At 51.2% G+C, this 19,518-nt stretch overlaps 1 protein-coding gene across 9 annotated transcripts in view; it reads left to right on the top strand.

Moving 5' to 3' along the window:
• Positions 1 to 19,518, top strand: part of TNIP1 (TNFAIP3 interacting protein 1) — a 46,956-nt gene that overhangs the window by 3,299 nt on the left and 24,139 nt on the right. For 6 of the 9 annotated variants that reach the window (XM_074360942.1, XM_074360946.1, XM_010970001.3 and 3 more), the window contains exons 1-4: positions 2,367 to 2,505; positions 15,446 to 15,617; positions 16,803 to 16,937; positions 18,317 to 18,402. In XM_074360942.1, coding sequence (XP_074217043.1) covers positions 15,482 to 15,617; positions 16,803 to 16,937; positions 18,317 to 18,402 — 357 coding nt within the window. In that variant the 5' untranslated portion in view covers positions 2,367 to 2,505; positions 15,446 to 15,481. Of the gene's footprint in view, positions 1 to 2,327; positions 2,506 to 15,445; positions 15,618 to 16,802; positions 16,938 to 18,316; positions 18,403 to 19,518 lie in introns of those variants that run through there. The other 3 variants (XM_045506719.2, XM_045506725.2, XM_074360947.1) reach the window with 3 other exon arrangements.

Below are 19,518 nucleotides of genomic sequence, written 5' to 3'. Positions count from 1 at the left end.
GGAGGCTGAATTCCTGGGTTTAACAGTGAAATTCTACTCAATGCATGCAATCCACATCTACAAACCACTACCATTTCTCCAATGCCTACTGTGTGCCAAACTTTGAGCTTTACTTGCATTATCTCATTTATCTTCATGATCACCTAAGAGGTAGGTAATTATTATCTCCATTTTTTCAGAGAGGAACAGAGGCTTAGAGAGGCCACCCAGGAAGTAAGCGGTTGAGTCAGGGTGAGAACCCCATTAGTTAGATCCATAGCCTATGTTCATCATGAGTGTTGAGTTTCTATAAGAAAGAAAGAAAGAAAAACCAGGACATTGTAAAGACAACATGGTGCAGTGGAAAGAGCACATATGACTGGGAGCCAAGGTCCAGGGTTCCAACCCTGGCTGCATCACTCAACATGCTTGGCCTTGAGGAAGTCCTTTACTACACTGAGGACTCTGTCTACCAATCTGTCAAATAGAGGGTTGTAATCAGTGGTCTCCAGGGCCTCTATAACATGATGAAATGCTCTGAACTCAGACTGAAAACGATGAAACAGGTAGGTGTGGTCATGACTTTGAAGAGATGAGTGTTCTCACATACTGTAATTGTTAAGAAGAAGTATCCACAAGTAGGCAATCAGGCAAAAAGACAGCTATGTGAGCTTTTTATGCCATGCTAGACCATTGTTCAACAAGCCACCTCTAGGAGTCATCTGGCACTTTGGGGAATGAAGCTATTTGCCTAAGTCTCTAAGATCAGACCTTTACAAACACAGCTAAAACAGTTTGGGGAAAAAAATGCAAATAGTTGGAGACTTCATTTTTTAAAGTAAATTTCAGGCATGAGAAGAGTTGGGTTGGGATTAGAAAGAGAGCATTCTAGGAAGAAGCAAACTAGGAGTTTCGGACAAGAGCAGGAAGGAAACTGGACTGTGGGGCCTGATGGGTGAGGTGATACCTGAGAGCTGCGGTGAGAACCAGCCCGAGATTCTTATCTCCCCATACCTTCCACACTGGTAACGCTCAGTGTTGCTTTGGTGTTCAAATCCCTTTCTCCCTCCCTCTCTTCAAAATCAGGGTATGTGTGTAATTATTTTCATAATTAAAATGAACTAGAATTGATACTGTTTTGAGAATTTGATAACTCCTTTGAAGTAAGTGAAGGCATCCCATGATGTCACAAAGCCTGAGAGTCCTTGGATTACGCATACACGTGGGTAGGGACGTGTGTGTGTTTTCATATAGTCACAGTAGATTGACAGATTTCTCCTGTGAAATGAGGACCTATGTCGAATAGGTCCCCAAATCCTTTCTGAGAATGAGGCCCTGTCAATGACTAAATTTTCAACAGTTCTAGTGAAACACCTCTTTTGGAGTAAGGTTTTCATAAAACTGTATTTACCCAATTTAAAGAGCTGTCCTTTAGTCCAAGGTTAGGCCTTTCCATTTTTTGAAATAAAAACTCAACCTCTTTCAAATAAAACGGTGAGGTTAAAAAAAAAAACCAAAAAACCAGTGTTCCCAACCTTAAATCAAGCTCCCGCTCCTTACTGGTCTCGAAAATCCCACAGTGTGTTTCCATGGTCTGGGCCACATATAAGTAGGCAGGGTAAGAGGTGGGCTCTAGATTTGCCTACTTAGGTTTGAATCTTAGCTCAGCCATTCACTAAGGTCATCTAGCTTCCTTGTGCCTTGCATATTAATTTATTTATAGTAAAAAAATGATAAAACCATCTCATTACGGTGGCTGTGTGGATTAAATAGCGCATGCAAAGTGTCTACCAAGTCTGGAGCAGTAAGTACGCAAAAAAAATGTTAGCAGTGACAGTAAGATTCTTTAAAGGTCCTTTCAATTCGGAATTTCCATGAGCTCTGATAAGTCCAGGAGCGCCGTGGAAGGAACCCTAGGGCCCTGCGCTCTAGCTCTGGCTCAGCTCCAAATGCTTACGTGCATTTTGTCAAGTCCTCTCCCCGCGCTCTAGCCTGCGTGCCCCTGGCCCAGAGAAGGGGTGGGTGGTCTCCGCGGCTCAACTCTGCTCTGAAACTCCGGCTTTTAGGGTGGCCCCAGCCTCATTCCGGCGCCTGGAGTTTCCGGAGTAACGAGTGCCGCGAGGGGCTGCCCGGACCCGGGAGGTCGCCGCCAGAGGCAAAGCCTACCGAGGGGCCGGCCTGCTGGACGGGACCCCGGCGGCCATTCCTCACACCCCTCTGCTCTCCAGGCCCCGGACCTCCGGCAGCTGCTGTTTACCTCCTCGCGTCCCACCCCAGCGGCCGCGAGCCCGACTAGACGGCGCGGCGTGATTGGGCGAGCTGCCTATCAATCACCTGGGACTTTCCCAGGGGTGGGGCTGTCCAGCCCCCGGCACTTCCTAGTCCCAGGCCTCTTCCCCCTGCCCTGGCCTGGGAACCCGCGGAGTGCTGCCGGGCCAGAGCCTTGCCTGGGCCTCTACCCCCGTCCCTGGACCAGGGGCTGGACGCGGAGAGCGGGGCATTATCCCCCAGGGCCCCCACCCTCGGGTAAGCCGGCCGGGCTGGAGCAGGGATGGAACGGGAAGAAGGGAGTCCGGTACTGGGCCGTTCGAGCCTCGGCAGTGACTGGCTGTGGCGGGGGGCGGGGTGGGGAGGGGAGAATCAGGCCCGGCCAGGTGGCCCAGGCTTCTTGGCTCCTGGGTTCTGGTACGCGAGTTCCCCGGGCACGGGGCGCCCCCAGGGGCGGCGGGGTCCGGCTGAGCGGGGAATCCCTGACCCGCGCGGAGGGTGGTGGGCGCGCGTGCGCACTGCGTGGGGGAGCCCGCCTGGGAACGGCGTGCATGTGTTGTGCACAGCGTGCAGACCAGCCAGGTGGGGGTGTGTGCGCGGGCGTTGGTCTGTTTACAGTGTGGGAGACCGGTTTTGGAAGCAGAGTGCGTGCATATGTAATGAAGAGGAAAATAACTCTTATTGGGCGCTTTCTAAGTGCTGATCTAAACCCCTTACATATATTAAACTCATTTAATGGTCACATATCCATACTCAAAATGAATATGATCATTATTATCCGCCTTTTACTATCCGCATTTTACAGTTTAGGAAACCGAGATACTTGGAGATTGGGGTCACACAGCTAGGGAGTTGCAAATTCAGGATGTGAACTCACGTTTGACTCCAGACTCCCTGCTGTGCTGTTGAACATATTTTGTCCCCTGTTAGAGACAACATTTGTGTGCATGTGCACGGTAGCTGTAGTGAGTTTGTTTTGTGGAGTTATTCTATATGTGGGTGAGTTTTCCACCGTATAACATTTGTCTACAAGAGTGTGTGAGGTTGTGTGTATGTGAAAGTGATTGTATTATGCATTCATTGTGTCTGGGAGTGGGTGGGAATTTTGTGTGACTGGGTGAGAAATTGTGTTTTGGTTGAGGGCAGGGGGACTTTTGTGGATGATGCAGAAGAACCAGCAACGTCCGTCCACGCCCCCTTGCAGAATGACAGTGCAGGGAAATCTGTAGATTCCTAATGCATCATTTTTATTTCACAGTATTGTCAAAATGGAATTTAATCAGCTCTTACTCATTTTCCAAACAATGGTGTATGGTAGAGGGGAATTTGGCATCTGATGCGAGGTCAGGAAAGGGGACTCTCAATTTTTTTTTCATTCGTGACAATGGATATTGGATTTAGAGGCTGGAATATTTATTGGCACAAACTCATAGCAATCCTGTGATGTATTAATATCCCTATTTTACAGCAGAGAGAACTGAGTCAGTGAAAAGCCAATAATGGCAATAATAACATTTTAAATATGGTAGCTTACATTTATCAGCACTTACCGTGTGCCAGGCACAGTGCTTTACATTTTAGTATCTCATCTTTTCACCAACTCTAGGAGTTGTTAGTAGCCTCAATTTTCAGATGAGAAACCTGAGCCCCCAAAAGGTTAAGACTTGTCCAAGTCTAGTAAGCCTTGAACCCTGGGCCTTGTTTCCTTTCCACCATCCTGGCTGTGTCCTGGGAAAATAATGTGATCAAGGCTTGGCGCTTCACAGAAGCACTTGATCCTGTGTCCCTCTAGAGGCTGCAGCCATGAGTGTCCTGTGTTCTGCATCCTTACATGACCCTGTTTTCCCCCACCCATGGGTACCCATAGGTAAGGCTCATGCTGAGGGTTGCTACCTGCCCCTATGCCCACACCAGGTCCTTTGGGGCCCCAGGAAGCTGTGGGGTCTGACTCATACCCTTACCCCCAGTGCTGCCTATAACTTGGGGCCCAGATGTCCTGAGTTGGGTCTGCCGACCTGATTTGAGCACCTCAGTGTTGCAGAAGGTTGGCTGTCTGCCTCCCTCTCTGGGTACTACGGGGTACTACTTTTACTTCTGCACTCACTGCGATTTAACCACTGCAGTCTGCTTCTCTTCCCCCTCCAACATGCCAAGCTTATTCTTGCCTGAGGCCTTTGTACTGTTCCTTCTGCCCAGAACGTCTTTCCCCAGCTCTTTCCATGGCTGGTTCTTCCTTATCTGCCAAGTCGCAGCTCAAATGTCACCTCCTCAGAGGGGCCTTCCCTGACCTTTCTATGCAAAGTAGCCCCTTTTTTCACTTTCTATCATATTACTGTTATATTTTTTTCATACATTCATCACGCTTTGCAATAATCTTGCTTATTTGCAAATGAGAAAGTGTATATGTATGGAGCTTAGTGTCTGGCATATGATAATTTTTAGTGTTTACCTGTTTGTTAGCTTTCTCTTTTCCTAGAATAGGAAGGTGAGAGCAAGGACCCCTTTAGTCTTCACAGGTGCATCCCTGATACTAGATAAGAGTATCTGGGGTCAGGGTCTGCTGGGTTTGTTCAATGAATGAATAGAATAGAAGAAACCAGGATGATGGTGCATTTCACAGATGAGAAAACTGAGGCCTAAAGATGGGAAGGCACTTGTCCCAGAGAGGTAGTGGCAGAGTCAGGGGGAATTGCTCCCTTGCATTTCCAGTAGTCAGCAAACATTTTTGGTCACGCTTGTGTCTGTTTCTCAGGGGAATAAGGTACTGGCTCTGTCCAGGAACTTGTAATAGAATGGGCAGAAATGTGCCATGGGCACTAGCTGGAGGGCATTGTGTGCCAGCAGGTGCTCGGCAGTGAGTCTCCCTGGGTGTGGAGCAATTTGAGGGTGCCAGATGGTCAGGGGGCTTCCAGAGGGAGCTGATTTCAAGGCTGGGCCCTCCAAGATGATGAGGTGCAGACTGGGGCCTAAGCCCCTTTTGGAACTTAGTAGGCCAGGTAGAGGATTTGGGGTAAGGCTCTGCTGGGTTGGGGGAGCTGACCAGCTGCACTAGGAAAAAACCCTAAGCTCTTGACTACCAGGCAGAGAAGTGTCAGCTGTTCCTGGTCAGTCGGCAAGACTTGGGAGTGATTAGAACAGTTGGTTTGCAAACCCGAGAGTGCATCAGAATCCCCTGGGTGGCTTGTTAAACAGATTGCAGGGTTGCACCCCCAGAGCATCTGATCCAGCTGGTGGTGGTGACGCTGCCAGCTGCTCTTTGAGAACCCCTGGTGTAGCACGTATGCTTTAAAGTTCGGCACACCTGGGTGGGTGCTGTGTCTGCTCCCTCATCTGTAAGATTCTGTGACGTAGGTGCTACTAACAGAGTGGTACGAATTAATGAGACGGTGTGTGTCAAGCACTCAGCACAGGGGTAAGCAATGAGTAAAAGCTGCTGAATATCATTAAGGTTAATGATGCTAATCATGAGGGTATTGAAGGAATTTCAGTAGATGATGGGGATGGTCTGATGTTCCATGCTTTGGAACAGCTTGCCTTTAACCCTCTGCCACCTCTGGACCAGGCTGTGCCTTCTCTGGACGGGTCATCCTTTACTTTGTCTTAGATTTCGTCTTGTCCCTAATTGGAATAATGAAAAGTATGCATGTGGGTGGGCCGCAGAGGAATCTGGCCCAGATTTCGTCAACAGCACGCAGCACCCCAGCAGGTGATCATCTAGCCCCTGCTTGACCCCCGCCCCAGGATCAGGGAGTGCGCGCCCTTGTAGGCAGCCCGTTCCAGTGTTCTTACAGGTGGCTTGCTCTTGTGGGCCCACCTCCTTCCTCACCCCCTCTTTTTTCCCCTCACTGCTCACCAGCCCACTTGGAGGGAGGGGTGGGGAGGGCAGTAGGAGGTGTGGAAGAAGAGCTCACAGCTGGCCACCAGAGGACTGAATTTGCCTCCCCTCTGTGTCACTACAGTCCTTGCAGCCTTGGGCAGGCCCTCTTCTCTGCTGGCTTTGGTGTCCCAGCTGCTAAACGAAGGGGTTGCACTGGCTGGTGTCTTAGGGTGTCCTCTTCCAGCCCTGATTGGGTGTCCTCTTCCAGCCCAGTGATTGGGCCGCCCTCTCTCCGGCTCCAGCAGTTTCTGAGTTCTTCCCGCTGGGCCAGGCCTTTCTGTGCCCACCCTCCCAGCTTCTCGCTGCTGCACCCCCGCCCCAGCACCGGCCTGTCCCTCCTTTTCCTGTTCCTCTTTGGAGAGAGGGTATCTGGGACCCCCGGAGAGTTGCCAGAAGGAAGGCACAGGGAAGCAGGGAGAAGCACCCCGTCTCCTGTGGGGAGCAGAGCCGCCGACCTGCAGAGACAAACCTTGGCAGGCACCGCAGCCTGGCCACTTGCAGGAAGTTCTGGGTGTATTTCCCCCATGACTGGCCTGGGACAGTCACCCTTCCGATAGGAACATAGGAACGGATGACTGGGCCGAGGAGCAGCTGTCTGTCTGTCTGAGGGCCGTCCCCAGGCGGGGCTGAACTCTTCTCTCCCCAAGGACCTCACCCAGAGGCTGTTCGCTGTGTCGTGAGCACCTGCTGCGTGGACAGACCGGGCGGCCCAGGCAGATGTGTGTGTGTGGGGGGGGGGCGGGGGGAGCTGTGGGAGTCATGCCACCAGAGACTCATGCTCAGAGGCCAGAGCTGGTATTTTTAGGGCGGGCGTGGGGGGGTGGCCCATGAGTCAGGGGCCCTTGGTTTGGTCTCCACCCACACTGGAGCCTGCTCACACCGCCCTCGGCTGGCCGGAGACCACGGTCTGCGCCTTCGTCACGGCCAGCCTCGTCAGTGGTCTGAGGAACCCTGGTCCCCCCGCCCCTCCACTTTTGCCTCTGCAGGTGCTCCCCCCATGCCGACCTCTGCAAAGAGGAACGGGGGTCTGAGGACAGCAGCGTTGACTTTTAGAAAGTCTGAGGGACTCTTTCAGACATAGAGGGGAATGTGCAGACAGTTGGGCACCCACCCACCCGACTTAAGAAATAACGTATTTTCTATACACCTGCAACTTCTCCCTGATCATCCCCACCCCTCCAGAGGGAACAAGCGTTCTGAGTTTATTCTCTTGTATCTCTCATTAGTTGTATTGTAAATGTATGCATCCCTAAGTAATATGCAGTATTGTTTCATATGTTTTAAAACGTTATTTAAATGCTGTCATACTCTGTTCTACAACTTGCTTGTTTTGCTTAATATTTGTGAGATTCATCCTCGTTTATATCTCTAGCTCTGGCTCATTTGTTTTTCACAGCTGTATAGTGTTCCCTGATGTGAAATGGCCCTGGTGGATTTATTCATTTTCCTCTTCATTAGGGTGTTTCTAGCCTTTGCTGTTGAAACAAGACATCTTTGGCTTTTATTCCCTAGAATAAGGAACAAGATGCCCCTCTTCTCCACTTCAGCTCAGAGGAGATTTGGAACCTGCAGTGTTCTCTTGGAGCGGCTCAGCCCGTGTTGCCTGCATTGTTCCTTATAGGGATTGACTTCCAGACCCCTCCCGACTCACCCCCCCCCCAACCCTCCACCCCTACCCTATCTGTAGCTGGTCTTGAAATTGGACACCACACCCCAGGTGTGGTCTGTCTCACCCAGCAGAGGACCTTTCACCTCCACCCTTTTAGGAATCATGTTTCTATTGATATAGCCTTGTGTACATTTGCTTTTCTTATGGTTAGGTTTCCCATAGTAAAGAATGTCCTTTCTCGATGATGTCAGCAATCAGGCTTTTATGCCTGGCTGGCCGAGAACAAAGTTCTCTTGTAGAAGAGCATGCCTGAGGAGGTTTCAATTATCTCCAAGGCCAGAGGTAACTGATTCGGTAATCCCCTATTTAAGAAGCTAGAATCTTTGTATCACTACACACAGGGGCTAGACAAAGATGTGCACTGCCACATGCTTTGTAACAGCAAAAAAAATGTCCTGAATGTTCATCAGGAGGGGACTAGTTTCATAAACTAAGGGACCCCAGATGATGGAGTAAGGGCCAGTGGGAGCAGAACTGGGAGTAGCTGAGCGACAGTCAATGCTGGCTGCCTAGTGAGGCTCCTTGAGGAGGAAGTTGGTCTGGGTCACCAAAGGTGGTCAGCTGGAGTCCGTTGACTCTCCAGGGACTGGATAAGCACAGGACTGAATTTCCCGAGATTCTAAGCCCTGGTGACTTCAGACAGTCAGGGGCAGACTGGTACCTGACAGCATGCAAAGGTAGAGACACATAGAGGCAGGGGCTGGGAACCTGGGGGCTTGTTCCAAGTAGTGGGACAGTAGGACGAGTTTCCTCCCCTTGAGCCTCAGCTGAGTCCCTCTCAGGCAGTGGAGGCCACTGGAAAGGGCAGCAGTGTTGGAGTCTCACAGATCGAGGCTGGATTCTTTGTTCTGCCACTAACCAGCTGTGTGTCCTTAGACCAGTGACTTAACCTCTCTGAGTCAGCTTCCTCATCTGAAAAATAAAGAGTGTGCTACACAGCTGAGAGAATTGGTTTTCTTGCTGGAAAACAGGGATAATAATTTTTATCTCTGTGTGGTGAGAAGAAAATGAGGTAATTGTGTAATGATACAGCCTGGTATACGGTAGCATGCAACTGTTAGGCCCTCTCCCAGCTCTAGTTAGTTGGTCCTTGGTCTTCTTTTGCAGCGTTTCCAGCCAGCTGATGGTCCTGGTCCTCCCGACTATCCCTAGTCTGATGGTGTGGAGCCTGGGTCTTGGAGGCTAAGTGGAAGGAATGGGGCTCCCTCTGGGGGTGAATCAGTGGAGGGGAGGGGAGGAAGAAGGACACAGGAGATGCATGCTGTCTTTGAGGGACACAGTCCTCATGCTGAGCTGAAGCCTAGGTGCAGGCCAGGGAGGAGGGGGGTACCTGGGGAAAGACTGCAGACATCATCTAGGGGTTTCTGCTTACTCTTGGGGAGGTGATAGAGCTTATGGGAGGACCGCTTGGGCGTTAGGAGGGATTGGAGCTGGGGAGAGTAGCCTTTTCAAGGTCAGAGGGTTTTAGAAACTGTTGATAATAAATTGCAAATTCTGGGGGAAGGGTATATATAGCTCAAGTGGTAGATCTCATGCTTGACATGCAGGAGATCCCAGGTTCAATCCCCAGCACCTCCTCCAAATAGAAATAAATGAATAACCCAATTACCACCCCCTCTTAAACAAAAGAAGCCAAACATGTGCTTTGGTATAAAAAATAAAAAATAAATTGCAAGTTCTGGAATGTTCGAACTAGAAGGGGCCTTGAAGATTGTCCAGTCTACCCCGTTATGTTGTATTATTGCTATTGTTGCCAACCCCTCCTTTTAGAAAACTGAGGCCCTGTGGTGGAAGATGTTTGCCCTGGTGTACCTTGACTTGATCCCCCGATTCCAGTTCCTCATCTTACACCCCAGGCCTGCAGCCTCTTTATTACGGAATTGGTTGGAAAGACTGATTAAATCTTTGGCTCCTCACTGGTGTGGATGCCAGGACGGGCTCCCTGAGTACACACCCTCTAAAGTAGGTGCTGTGTCTTTGCTGACAGTCATCGAGAGGGCACCTTTGGCGGGTGGACCAGGAGCCACAGTTTCCCTGATGGTGAAATGGGCGGGGTGGACTGGAGGTCATCACAAAGTGCAGATGCGGACAGATTTTTTTTCTTTAGTTTGCGAGGTGCTTTTGATGCCTCACTTCCAGTCATCTCTCAGGGGAATTGCTGGATATTCCCATTTACAACTGAGAAAAATGAGATTCAGATGATTCTTAATCTCTCATGAGCGTGGGCTTCTCGTAGCTACAGCTTCACCAGCTGTGGTGTTGTCCCAGTGTCCCTTCTTAATGGTTGTTTGCAGATACCAGAAATTGAGTAGATGCCACGGCCAGTCAGCTGGGCACAGTTACGGGGCTGTGTCAGCCTTTTAGTAAGAACCTACTACGTTCGGGGACTTAGTGATGTACTATTATTATTGTTGTTTACTATTATTATTGTTTTGGAAATTTTATTACAAAATGAGTACATTTCTTTGTTAAATAGATCAAAAATCAAGAAGTAGAAAGTGAGGACTCCCAACTGTACATATATTGTTTCATTTCATGTCTTTAATCTGACATCCAGTGGATTCTATTATTATTCCTATTTTGCAGATGAGGCAGCGGAGGCTCAGAAAAGGAGAGGGGCTGGTCCAGTATCATACAGCCCGCGGGGGTGGGCAGAGCTGAGACCAGGGCGAGGCAGGCGCTGGTGAGGCCCCAGGTGCAGCAGGTGAGGCAGGCCCCCATCAGGGTCATGTGCATGCACTTGGGTGCCCGCTTCAGTGTGGCACCCTGTCTGCCTCACCTGCTTCACCCCGGATCCTTTTTTTCTTGACTCCAAGGCTGTATTATCTCCAGTGTTCTGGGTCCTCTGTCTTTCCTTGCTTTGCTGCTGGCTCCCAAGTCTTGGGTCTCTGTCGATCCTTAGGCCAGCTTTAAAACATCACCCAGTTTCTCTCTAGTCCAGGCTCCTTCCTGTGCCCATGAGAGAACTGAGGTGCAGGGAGTGGACAGCTTGCCCATGGCCATGAGAGTGGGCATCAGAGTAGATGCTTGAACCTCTGACTTTCTGTCCTGTGCCTTCTTCCCAGAGACCCTGTCCCTTCACCACACTGCATTCCCCACCCACCGGCGTCCCTGGCGGCCCCTGCCTCTGCCTGAAAAGGTGACCACTGGCCATCATGACCTCCCAACTCCCAGGATCAGAGATCTGCTCGGGCTTTTCCCTCTGGGCCATGGAGAACATCACTCCCCAGAGTTGCAGGGTCTAGCTGACCCCAGGGTGCAGCCAGTGCCCAGCAGCATTAGATCCAACGGATTAAGTTCCCAAGTAGGCCTGAGTTTCCTCATCTGTCCAACAGATATCAGCCCTGCCTTCCTCCCAAGGCTGTTGTGACAATCCGATGGGGAAACAATGCTCAGAAAATGCTAGGTATTTTGTAGATGTTCCTGGCTATGCAAATTTATATCATCTAGGGGACCCAAGAGCCCCCACTCCTGGCACCAGAACATGGGCTAATTGCAGGACAGTCTCAGATGGGCAGCATTTCAGCACAGAAGTTGAAATAGAATATAATTCTGAATCTGGCCTTTTTCAACCTTCTTCTTGGGGAGAGGCTGCAACTTGGGCCACGGTCCCAACACCCCCCCACCTCCTTAGCTGCTTGTCTGTCATCCTGTCTCACCACCTTCTTCTCCTCTTTCTGCTGGCGCCTCCTTCAATTTCAACAGCATCACCTCCATCTTTACTTAACGCTCTATGGTCGCTGCCTGGCCTGCCATCTGTCTGATACCTTTTCTGCCCCCAAGCTGGGCCTTTCTGGTTCCAGCAGGCATCCCCAGGCCTCTCAGGGTGTGCTGTGGGACCCCACCCCCATCCCCATGGAGCCAAGATCTTGTTTTGGAACAAGGTCTGAGCTGGTGGCCTCTTCCCCACCGGTTGTTCTGTTTTTGGAAGGCAGGTTGGTGTCCATTGCTTGTAGGTCACCTGATCTGCAGCTGCTGGAACCAGGCCCAGGTGGATATGGAATTCAGGCCAGACTTGGCAGGAACATGGATGGGACCTCTGCTTGTGGTGTGATTGCAGCACAGGAGCAGAAATGGGGGTGAGGACAGTGGCAGCCTGGAGAGAGAGCTGGGACCTTCTGGTCCAACTCCATCCTACATTTTGTGTAACCTTGGTTTCCATGCTCTGGGCCCTGACTGCTGTCCTCAGACTGTAACAGAGAGTCAGATGAGCTCATGCCCCAGGATGCCCAGGCACTGAGCTCTGGTACTGCCCCGTGCGGGGGTGCGCTCAGCGCCTTCTTCCCCTCTCCACACCCACTTGCCGTCTGTGACGTCTGTGACTTGGGGGAGACGTGCCATCAGCCCGGGAGGCAGGTCAGTGATGCAGCCCCTCATTCAGAGAGCCTTGGGAGCGCTTGGTAATGGGGTTGGCCTCATTGCCCTTGGAGATTCCTATCCAGCTTTGTCATCCTGGGAACGAGAACCCTCTCCAGGAAAGGAACTGATGCTGACCATCTGGGCATGAGGTCAGCAGGACTTGGAAACTCCCTGTTCCTCTCTTTGTGTTTCTTTCCTCCGAAGTCCAGGCCTTCCCTTGGGTGGCTCCTCTCGTCTCCAGAGAGACTTTCTCATAGTAGACTGTTGGGTCTGGTCTCCCTCTGCCTGCAGCCCATTCTCTCTCCGTGTCCTCAAGCTCTGCCTGCCGAGGCTGGAGTCGGGAGAAGAGCCCTGCCTGTCCCTCCGCTGCTTGCCCGTTGGCTGCCCCGTGCTGAGCAAGAGCATGTGTGGCATGGAGGGCATGGGGATGGGGTTTCATTTCCTGTATCCTGTGTTCTGCTCTGTCGCTTGGGCTTACCTCCGGGCATCTCTGAGGGAGCATGGCTGTGCCAGCCCCGATTCTACAACCGTATGGCTATCAGGTGCCTCTGGTCAGTGGGTCTCAGTCAGGCATTAGGGATGTTTGCACTTGGCCTCTCAGGAGGCAGAGTCAGGGTCAAAAAAAAGTAGATAGAGAGAGATGAAAGGCCCCTCTGGTTCTTTCAGCCTCTCTGCTCTGTTTGGAGGTTTATTGGGGCTTTATTCTGGACCACACTGAAGATACCCTGGTAGACCAGATGGACTCAGCCCCTGCTCTCACGGAGCTTCTAATCTACTGGGCAAGCCAGATGTGGAGTAAAAACCTACTCAAATCATCACATAGCGTCAACTGTGTGTTCTGTGTAGGGTGAGTGTGGACTGGTGAGCAGGAACTTGGACACCTCCTGTCACTTTGCCTGGGAGTGGCTATAGCCCCTTCCAGCTCTCCATCTCCCGGTTTGTAAACTCCATTCAGCTCTCAGTCATGGCTCACCCGCCAGGTGCCAGGCCTGTGTTGGCAGCAGAGATGAGGAAAACACGCTCCCGCCTCCAGAAATTCTCAGTCAGATGCGCCAGTGCTCGTACCAGTCATATCCACGCCTTACTGGGCGGTGAGTGCTTGCTGGAGAGGCACAGGAGGAGATGGGGAGCACAGAGGAAGGACCCCCCGCCCACGTCTGCTAACATTTCGAGCTCCTTGCTATATGCGAGTCGTTGTGCCCAGTGCCCTACCCACACTATCTTTTATTTCAATTCCGTGAATACATCAGTGCTTTGTTGCTCTGTAGTGTAAAGTTGACCTTTCAAGTTAAAAACAACCAAAGCTGACTGGTGACTTTTGTGTTGAGAGTGTGGGCGACTGTCCTTTGCCTCCGTGGGGCTCAGCAGGGCGTGGGTGCCTCTCGAAGCATGTGTTTATCTTGTTTGTCAGTCTTTGAGGGAGAGGTCCCACTCACTAGAACTTTGTTTTTGTTTCTGGCCCGTGGCATCCCAGGGTAATGTAGACCCTCTAGACGAAATCTTTGTTATCTCCTATGCTACAAGGCAGGGGAATCAGCCCAGCGGGTACCCAATACCTAGCGTCATGTTACCTTGCAAACAGGCTTGAACTTGCATTCTGCCTCTCTGGCCTGAGTCTTGTTGGGGAGCTGTGTGAGGATAGCAGGGATTTAGCTCAGCCTTCTTAGTCAGGTGGAACTGGATTTGCATTTCGGCCCTTACTTGCTGGCTGTGTAATCCCGGCTGAGTTACTTAACCTCTCTGAGCCTCTCTTATAAAATGAAGATAATTTAGCACGTATCTTAGGGTTGTTGTGCAGCTTCACTGAGATAATGCAGCTGAAGCGTTTAATGCAGTGCCTGGTGAGTAGGTTAATGAATGGTGGTTGTTATTATTAGTTCTTTTTCACACTTGCTTTCAGCAAGCACTGTATGGGTGATCAAAGGGCCTTTGAGAACTTGTAACTGAAATGGTGATCCTGGGAGGGAGGTTTCAGGGTTCCAAGTCCTTCCGAGGTCCCCAGTGGGGGCTTTTGGAGATCTTTGCTGGTTGATGAGCTCTTGGTAGGGCTGGGGGCTGAATCATTTCTTCAGCCTCAGGGCCTTTGCACTTACTGTTCTCTCTGCCTGAAATATCTATTCCCCTAGATGTCCGCGTGGCTAGTTCCCTCACCTCCTTCAGGTCTCTGTTAAAAATAACTCCTCTGTGAGGCCTTTCCTGACAGCTCCATTGAAAATTGAAGTCCCTGCCTCACATTTCCCTGCTTAATTTTTGTCCATAGATGTTTTCATCATCCCTAATACTGTGTTCATCTCTCTCTATCTACTTTATCTGCCTCCACCACTAGAATGTAAGCTCCATGAGGGATTTTTGTCTATTTTGTTTGCTGATAATTTCCTAGCACCTAGACTAGTACCCAGCACAGAGTAGATACTCAGTAAATAATTGTTGAATGAATGCAAGAAGGAAGTTTCTCTACTAAGTCACAGAACTGGGATTCTGAAACCACTTTGCAGTGCGGTTTCAAGTGAAATAAAGTAGGGGAAATTGAACAGAGTAATGCAGAGCACTTGCTGCATAAGTAGATGGTGGTTTGATGGAAAATCCATCTGTTCATTAGAACTGGAAGGGACAGACCATACATGACACGAGACTGAAGGAGGAGGTTGACAGTGTCAATTCGTATATTAAATATTAGTCAGGGGGTTTTCTTCTTGGTCTTTCTTTTTTAAAAGATAACATACATATAAATGGAGCTTTGGATTGGATTGACTTGCTTATCCCTCTGGGCACAAGTATTTCACTTTAAAGATCACTGATTTAGTGTAAGACTTTCATTTCCCCTCCTCAGAGAGGGGAGGGGACTGCCCATGATCCCGCAGTGAGTTAATAGCTAGATCATGTATTCATTCAGTGTTTGTTGGGTATTCACGTCATAGCTGATACCGTGCTTGGCACTGGGGGTGCAGTGATGCAGGGTCCCTCTCCTTCTGGACCCGGTCAACAGGCCACGAGCTCAAGTTTTTTGACTCCAAGGCCAGTGCTCTCAAGTACTCCCCATGGCACCTCGCAACTGGCTGCTGTTCCAAATGAACCAGCAATGCAGTGAGCTGCTGAAAGAAACTGATGTCATTCGTAGGTTGCGTTAATAAAGGCAAAGTGTCCAGATCAAAGGAGGTGACTGTCTTGCTCTCCTGTACCACGGCCAGACCAGCCCGAAGTGCTGTGTTCTCTTTTGGGTTATGGGGCCTTGACTGACTAGGATGCCTCAGTGGCTTGGCCAGCCCCCTGACATACTGCTGTTGTCCTTACAGCCAGGCGGGCACCACGGCAGGGGCTGAGCCACCCTCATGGAAGGGAGAGGACCATACCGGATCTACGACCCTGGGGGCGGCGTGCCTCTGGGAGAGGCATCCGCAGCTTTTGAGCGCCTAGTGGAGGAGAATTCCCGACTGAAGGAAAAAATGCAAGGGATAAAGATGTTAGGTAAAGCAGACTCTGTGCTCTCCCTGCAAGCCTCTTCCCTGCAGCCTGCTGTGCCAGCTGGCATGTGCCTCTGCCCGAGACATCCCTCTCCCTCCTGGTCCACAGCTGTATCTTCATGCACTTCTGTACATGGTGGCTGCACTCCCAGCCCCAAGTCCCTAGCACCCCAGAACCATGATGACAGACTCAGAAAGCCTTGGGGGACTGAGAAGGAGGCATGGGGTGGGGGAGAGGGAGCTGAAAGGCCCAATTTGTGGGCATGGAAGTAGAATGGTCTGTCTTCCAGAAGCGCCAGAAATGGGGAGAGCTGGCATCACCAGGGCAACCCAAGAACGGTCCCCAAGTGTTGGAGCAGGGAGCCGAGCTTGGCTTGAAGCAAGGTGGGAGGAGGCCCCTGGATTTCTCTGTTCCTGGCTTTTGCTCAGTCTGCCACCACTGCCTAGAACAAGCCCGCTGACCTCCACATGACTTAACAGTCCCTGTCCATCAGCCGCCAGCTCAGGTGCCCTCTCCTCCTCCAGGCGAGGCATTCACTGACTTCCTCGTCCAGAGGGGGTCTCTCTTTCCTCCATACTCCTAAAACTCTTCCTTTGCCTTGCTGCCATCTTCTCAGGGCTTATTAATCTTTAGGGGCGAGCACAACTCCCAATTTTCCGAATGCTTTTTCCTTGCTTGGCGAGTCTCTGCTTAGAATGGCAGATTGGGGAAGGAGGACTGGAGTTTCCCTGTCTCCACCTGTAAGAGAAGGAAAATTGAGGCCCAGAGGGGTGGTTGATGTTACAAGGGTCTCCTCCCTTCAAGCAGGCCCTGACTGTGGGCCGTAGGCTGTGGGGAGCCCCCCGGGGACCATGATGGTGGGCTAAGAGAGCCCCTGGCTCTGTGCAGTTTCCAGCCTGTTGTGTCAGGAGTGAGGAAGGAAGCAGGGGCCAGGGGCCAGGAGTTTGTTCTAGACTCCCCTCTGCTCCTTTTTCGTGATTGCAAGACCTCTTCCTTCTCAGGCCAGTTTCGGGTTGTGGGCTAGAATGATGTGTGCCCCACTCAGCCCACAAGGCGATGGGGGAGTGAAGCCCAGGGCCTGGAGCATCAGAAGCCAGGCAGAAGCAGGCTTAGGAGCCTAGGGCAGGAGAACCAGCGTACTGAGCTGAATAATTCCTTTTGCTCCTCCCTTCCTCATTGTCCCCCCAGGGGAGCTTTTGGAAGAGTCCCAGATGGAAGCGTCCAGGCTGCGGCAGAAGGCAGAGGAGCTGGTCAAGGACAGTGAGCTTCTCCCACCGCCGTCTCCCTCTTTGGCCTCCTTCGACCACCTGGCCGAGCTCACAGGTACACAGAGAACCCAGGTTGTCCTCTGCCTTCCCTGATCTTCTACCTCTCTAATCCCTTAACCGTGGACTCCCTCCTCAGTCACAAATCCACATCTCCTTCATTCATCCCTAGGCCGCAGGCCATCTTCCCAGTCATGTTTTAGCTAAACCATCCCCCAAAAAGTCAGATGTGCAAGGGACTTCAGAATAATCTTGTCCCAAAGTGGCTGGTGATTCAGCACCCCTGAGGCCCTGGCAGATGTTAGAAATGGATCACCACACACTGCACTCAGAATATGGACTCAGGATCTTTACCAGCACACTTAGCAAATTTTTAATGAGCAGCTACTATGTGCCAGACATCATGCTCCAGGAAGCTACTTTGGGTCGCTCGAGTTGGCATCTGAGTCAAAAGCTCTGTGGTCTGGCCCCCTCCTTCCATTTTACAACTGGGGAGGCTGAGGCCCTTGGAAGAACTGGACTTGCCCATCAGCCTGCTGCAGTGTCTGTCAGATGTCAGGTTTCACATGCTACCTAGTAAAGGAAAGCGTTGACTGTGACTAAGGGTTGAAGTCCTGTGTGTGGTCACCGTGCATTCCTCTGGCATGTCTCCAAGTCCAGAGCAAGGTCTGGGACTCAGGAGGAGAAGGTTCCCACGCATGGGGCTCACATGCCCCCTGCTACGGCTCTGCCTTATGGTCTCAGCCCAGGCCGATGTGCCTGCCTTCTCTTTGGCTGCTGGTTACATTTGCTGAATGGACACATGGAGGAAAGCGATGATCTCAGAGTCTGCTGGGCTGCCGGCAGTGGGCATTTCCAGCCTCCACTTGTCCATTGACCAATGTTTCCTGAGTCCTGGGTGGGTGTTGAGCCCACCCCCAGAGGCAGACGTGCAACTACCCTCGAGGGGCTCCCTGTGGCAAGAGCTGCAGGAGGTCATGGAGGGAGAGCCAAGTTCAAGTTCTGGTTCTGCATTTGCTGGCTGTGTGACCATGGGCAGGTTGTGACCTTTGTATGTCTCAGTTTCCTTACCTTTAAAATGGGGTACAAAGCTGTCCTGTGAGTTGGCTGAGATGATAAATATAAAAACATTTCATTAATTGTAAATTGTCGTACTTGTCACATTGAGGCAGGTCCAGGGTAGCAAGGAGCAGTGACCACCTTGGGATTTTCCCAGCAAGTCCAGGGAAGATGGTCTCTCTCTGCCCAGGTTCCACCCCATCATTCCTGAGCCAGTTGTTTTCCCAGGCCCCCTGGCCATGCTGGGACCCCCTCCCAGTTTCCTGGACTCGTGTAGTGAACTCTGAGAACTCCCCTGGCCAAGGCTATCCTTAAGAAGGTGGCATCTGGGCTTTTCTCTTTTCCCTGCTGCTTATCCACGTTTTCTCAATTCTCCAGGAAAGGATGCAGATGTCCCAGCACCTCCCGCTGACCCTGCACACCCCTGCGACAAGCCAGAGCCAATCCCCAAACCTCCATCCAGTGTAAGTTGTATTTGGAGTCATGGCTGAAAGTCGCCTGGATTTCAAGGTCCCATGGGCAGAAACATGATGAGAGAGGGCTGGGGTCAGGAAACCTAGCTTCTTACTTGCTGGGTGATATTGGCAAGTTGATCTCAGTCTGTCTGGGGCCTCGGGTTCCCCATTTTCAAGTGAAGGTTGAAGTTAAATCTTACCAGGAGGACCCTGATATGCACAAGGAGTGCCTCCCATTTGCTAGGTTGCATGTTGTTCTGCAGGAATGGACTGCACAGTGCTAGGAAAGCAGACAGATGCGACATGGAACTCACATTCTCAGCAGGGGCTCAGCAACTATCTTCTGCAGATTTGCCTTGAGAAGTTTTGCTTGGTATCGTAGGACTGGAGGGGACCCAAGTGGTCATATCATTTAGAGTCTCCATCCCACAGATCAGATCCAGAGAAAGAAGAGCATTTTCCAGGGTCACGCAGACAACTAGCAAAATGGAGAGGTGAAAGGGAAACTTTCTAGGGTGGTGCCGAGATCCAGAGCTGGGTTCTTGGTGGCCATGAGGCTCAGCAGAGGCTGAGCACAGAGATCCTCCCACCCCTGCCCTTTCCTGGGACCAGGGAAGGCTGAATTAGCCTTTGTTAGGTTTAGGAGCAAGTCCAGAGCCAGTTGCTGTTCAGAGGGACCATCGGCCCATCTGTTGGTTGCACAGCCAGTACCTTCTACTTGGAGTGGCTGGGAGGCGTGGGAAAGCCTGGAGTCCTTAGCCACTCTGGATTTGGGTGTGTCTTGAAAAAGTCTCTTCAGGTTTGTCAGCACCTCTCTGGGACTTATCACAGATCAGTCCTCTCCTCTGGGATCCCTGGGACTGGGCTGGGAAGGCTAGCACGGGACCATCGTGGCAATGGCCATGCTAACTGCTGTCTGTGACCAGTTGGAGACACCCGGGCCTAGGCGATAGCCCTGGTGCCACAGCAGGAGTGCTGGATTTGCAGTCCTTACTTTTGCATTCAGTAATGATATATCCTCAGTTTCCTCCTCTGTCCAAAGGGGATGCAACTTTCTGACCACTCCATGGGTTGCTTTAAGAAAAACTGGAGTTCAGGAAGACATTTTAAAAGTGCAAGGCATTT

Source organism: Camelus bactrianus, chromosome 3 (assembly GCF_048773025.1).
Source record: "Camelus bactrianus isolate YW-2024 breed Bactrian camel chromosome 3, ASM4877302v1, whole genome shotgun sequence".
NCBI lineage: Eukaryota > Metazoa > Chordata > Mammalia > Artiodactyla > Camelidae > Camelus > Camelus bactrianus.
The sequence above is the reverse complement of the archived record's forward strand: the minus strand, read 5'-3'. Positions and strand labels throughout refer to the sequence as shown.